Source organism: Orycteropus afer, unplaced genomic scaffold, assembly GCF_000298275.1.
Source record: "Orycteropus afer afer isolate SDZICR_OR568_19922 unplaced genomic scaffold, OryAfe1.0 scaffold00050, whole genome shotgun sequence".
In the NCBI taxonomy this organism is placed as follows: domain Eukaryota; kingdom Metazoa; phylum Chordata; class Mammalia; order Tubulidentata; family Orycteropodidae; genus Orycteropus; species Orycteropus afer.
Genome location: NW_006921637.1, coordinates 10,858,622 through 10,862,323, shown reverse-complemented (window position 1 = coordinate 10,862,323; position 3,702 = coordinate 10,858,622). Strand labels below are relative to the sequence as shown.

The window sequence follows — 3,702 nt, the reverse complement described above, 5'->3', positions numbered from 1 at the left end:
TTCAAACTCGACTATATAAAAAAGGGAGAGATGAAATGGATTCAGCTAGATGTCAGATCTGGCAAATATAAGGATGAAAAAAATTCTACGCAGGGCACTTATTTCATGTCCAGATGTTAATATCATTTTCAATTGATAGCTTATACTCTTCCCATAAGCAACCAGAGATTTGGAGTCAGTCACAGCAGTCAAAATCTTCTGTTTGATGTAACACAAAAAAGTTTTCTTTCTCCTTATTAAAATGCCAGTCGGTTGTCTATTTTTCTTTATTCCATTTATTTGTATTCACAAGTTAACAAACAGTGTCAACAATTACTGTAAGTGAAGTGGGGTATTGCTGGATCTAATGCTCTATAAAACGTATTTACTGATTGAATCAGAAGGTTTATTGAGTTCGACCCTCACACCTTTTTCACCTGTAAGGGGGAAAAAAAATTCATTAAGCACCAGAGAGTATCTGCTACAGTTTTTCTCATTTAATTCCTAACATTATGGGCAGTATTTCAACTTTGCAAACATCATCTGAAAACAATTACACTTGCACTTCCAAATTCTATCATGATGAATGTATTACTCTGAACTAGTAAACATTTAGTGGTAAAAACCATTCTCTACACCAAGAATGACTGCCACCTTTTTAATTTTAAAAGAAATTTGGATTATCATTAAACAGTAAAGTGTTTAGCATCACTGAAAACTGACCATTAGATCTGCCACAAATAATAGTTTTAAAAATTCAAATATCCAATTTTCATATTTTTATAAAAGGTTGACATGAGATTATCAATGGTTCATGGAAATACATCTGTTAACTCTTGATGGGAAAACTGAGCAGACTTTAAGAGACATAAGGTAGGGTTAAAGAAAACACAGGTAAGTGGTCCATCAGATGGAAATCCAAGTCTGACTGGTCTAGGAGGTACAGTTTATAGCTGAGGGGGAAGGGCTGGCACAGTAAAGGATCAGATAGTTCTGGAATCAGATCTATATGCCTGACTGATTTTGCCATTTCAATTAATCTACTTTGTATTAGTTTCTTTCACATCCACAGACAACATGGAAGACTTGAGATACTCCATTTAAAGCATCTAAGTTTAAAAAGTAAAGGATATTACCAAGAGTTAAGCAACCTCGTGAATTAGGATAATCACAGAAAAACTCAGCTTGTACTTGAATAATTTATTTAGACTTCTATGCTCAAACTTCGCCGATTTTTGGACAGTTTGGTTGATTAAATGAAAAAGTTTGAAATTAAAATTTAAGAAAGAAAGGAAAAGAAGAAAATGATCTAAAATTACTCGATTTTTAAACAGAGGAATTAAGAACTCTGACAAAAACAAGGAGTAAGTCTTCATGGCATTAATAAAGATTATGCTTGAGTTTACCAAAAGCATCACATTAGGAGAGTATTTTTTCCCCCAGTATACCTTGACCCAAATAATGATTACCTGATAGATACTTTACTTTAGCTCGTGCTCTCTCATCTGCATCAAAATACCAAACAGTGATTGCGTACCTAAAAGAAAAGTTAGAATAGAGTAAGAATGAACACACCAGAGAAAAAAAAGTGGTATGCGTTACAATGTTATATTAAAAACTGTATTGCCTAAATTAGAATATATAAAAAGATATATTAGTACATTACTTATTCAGTAACTTCAAAGCTAAAGAATACAGCAGAGAACCAAGAATGGCTAAAATTGATGTCACAAAATTGATGAGTTTTTATGACTTTCTTAATTCCTAATTTAACAATCTTTTTTGCAAGCCCATGGCAAATCAGAAACAGACAATAACAAAGTATAAAGGAAGGTTGGGCAATCTACTTCCTAGTGATACTGCCTACCAAGGAGGGGTCCCTATGAGTTGGGTCTGACTCCAGGGCACATAACAACAATAACAACACAGAAAAAGTGTATTATCAATAGCATAAGTATACTAAGACAAGAGAAACAGATAAAAGGACTGATAAGACACAGCAGCCTGGGGCTCATTACTGAAGGAAGAGAGTCTTGAGAGCCTCTGAGGACACAGATGTATTATAGCAAAAAGTAATGGTGGATGTTTACAATAACAACCTTGAGTCATCAAGAAAGCTAAATTATGCTAAGACTTTTTTTTTAGGATTTTTACCAAAACAATTATATTGTGCTTTGATATTGCAAGTTTAGCTATAGTTCATTTTTCAGAAAATAACCATTATTTGGAATATCTCATTCTATAAATAAATGAAGCCTTTCTGGTTTACTAAGATGTATATAATCGTAGCTTTTGGTCCTGATAATGGGGAAAATGTACACACACTACAGAAATGAAAAATATGCTACAAATCACTAATTCCTTAGAAAAACATAATAATTAATGAAAATATCTTATAGATTCTGGTCAATAGTCATGGGGAAAAACAACAAGTAAACGCTACAGAACTAAATCACGTAACATACTGTGAAGTAAACAAAGAGTCAAATGTAGAGTAGAGTCAGAGTCTGGTCATGTTTTTGTATAAATATTTATTTTCATAACAATGTCTGAAACATCTACTGCTTTAATAGTCTTAATATTCTAAGTCATTGTAAATGGTAAAAGAAAAATTTAAAAGAATACATTAAACAAATAATAGGTTAACAACATTAAGCCTTGTGGAAGAAAAGAGTATAATGAAACAGGTACTTACTATTAAGGATTATTTTTGTAACATTAACTCCCATAAATGGCAACTTTTCCTTTATTCTTCACTTCTATTCTCTGGTTTTCTCTTATTTTTCCACATCACCTCTCTCTTATTCCTCCCTTACCACCTTTTTAAAAGCTGCCCCTTTCCTCCTCTATGCAATCTATTTTCCAAGTGAAAGACTCTCATAAAATTGAAGAATAAATAATAGCACAAAGCAAAGAGACAGATCTAGAAAAATAGGAGGGCTATGCTTCCATGTATTACCCCAACAAGGAGAGGCTGGCTATATACAAAGAAAGACCCATAAACATTTAATACTCAATGTAAATACATTTTATAAAATTAATTAAAACAATAGTTTTAATTAAATTAATAATTAATCTAACAACTGTGAAATGTGATGATAAAAGTATCTGAAGGAGAAAATCTGAAAATCTTTGGATTTATTCTACTGTCCCCTCCTATTCTTTACCAATTTTTTCTTAAAAGAAATACTACCTTGTAGAATATGCTGGTTGCACTTCATGAGGGTTACGACGGTCAGACCAGAAAAACAGCAGTCTATCAAATTTGGGTTCAATGTCAGCAAACTGGGCTTTGCCTTCTGGAAAAATTCGAAGTATACCTCCACTTACCTAGGACAAGAGTCAAAAATGTGAATATGAGTAACCAAGAATGCTACAAAACATATCTAAACCAAAAACAAAATTCACTGCCATCGAATCAGTCCTGACTCACAGTGACCCCTCCTTGGGTTTCTGAGGTGGTATCACTACAGAAGTACACTGCCCAACAATGAATGGATTATTCACAATGGATTTTTCACAATTACATGTCAATAAGGTATGAAGGTGAGTTATGATCTAACTGCATGCATACTTGTTGAAACAGACGAATACTATCTGAATTCAAGTTCTGAATTATGCTTGAAGGTTTTAAAAACCAGCAAATATTATATATATATATACATATATATATGTGTGTGTGTGTGTATATATATATGTGTGTGTGTGTGTATATGTATATAT

General features: G+C 32.6%; 1 protein-coding gene across 1 annotated transcript in view; it reads right to left on the bottom strand.

Moving 5' to 3' along the window:
- Window positions 1-351: 351 nt before the first annotated feature.
- The window catches only part of EGLN1 (egl-9 family hypoxia inducible factor 1), a 93,928-nt gene continuing 90,577 nt past the window's right edge, over window positions 352-3,702 (bottom strand). The window contains exons 3-5 of the mRNA XM_007938485.2: window positions 3,173-3,309; window positions 1,449-1,516; window positions 352-416 (exon numbers count right to left, since the gene is read on the bottom strand). Coding sequence (XP_007936676.1) covers window positions 352-416; window positions 1,449-1,516; window positions 3,173-3,309 — 270 coding nt within the window. The remainder of the gene's footprint in view (window positions 417-1,448; window positions 1,517-3,172; window positions 3,310-3,702) is intronic.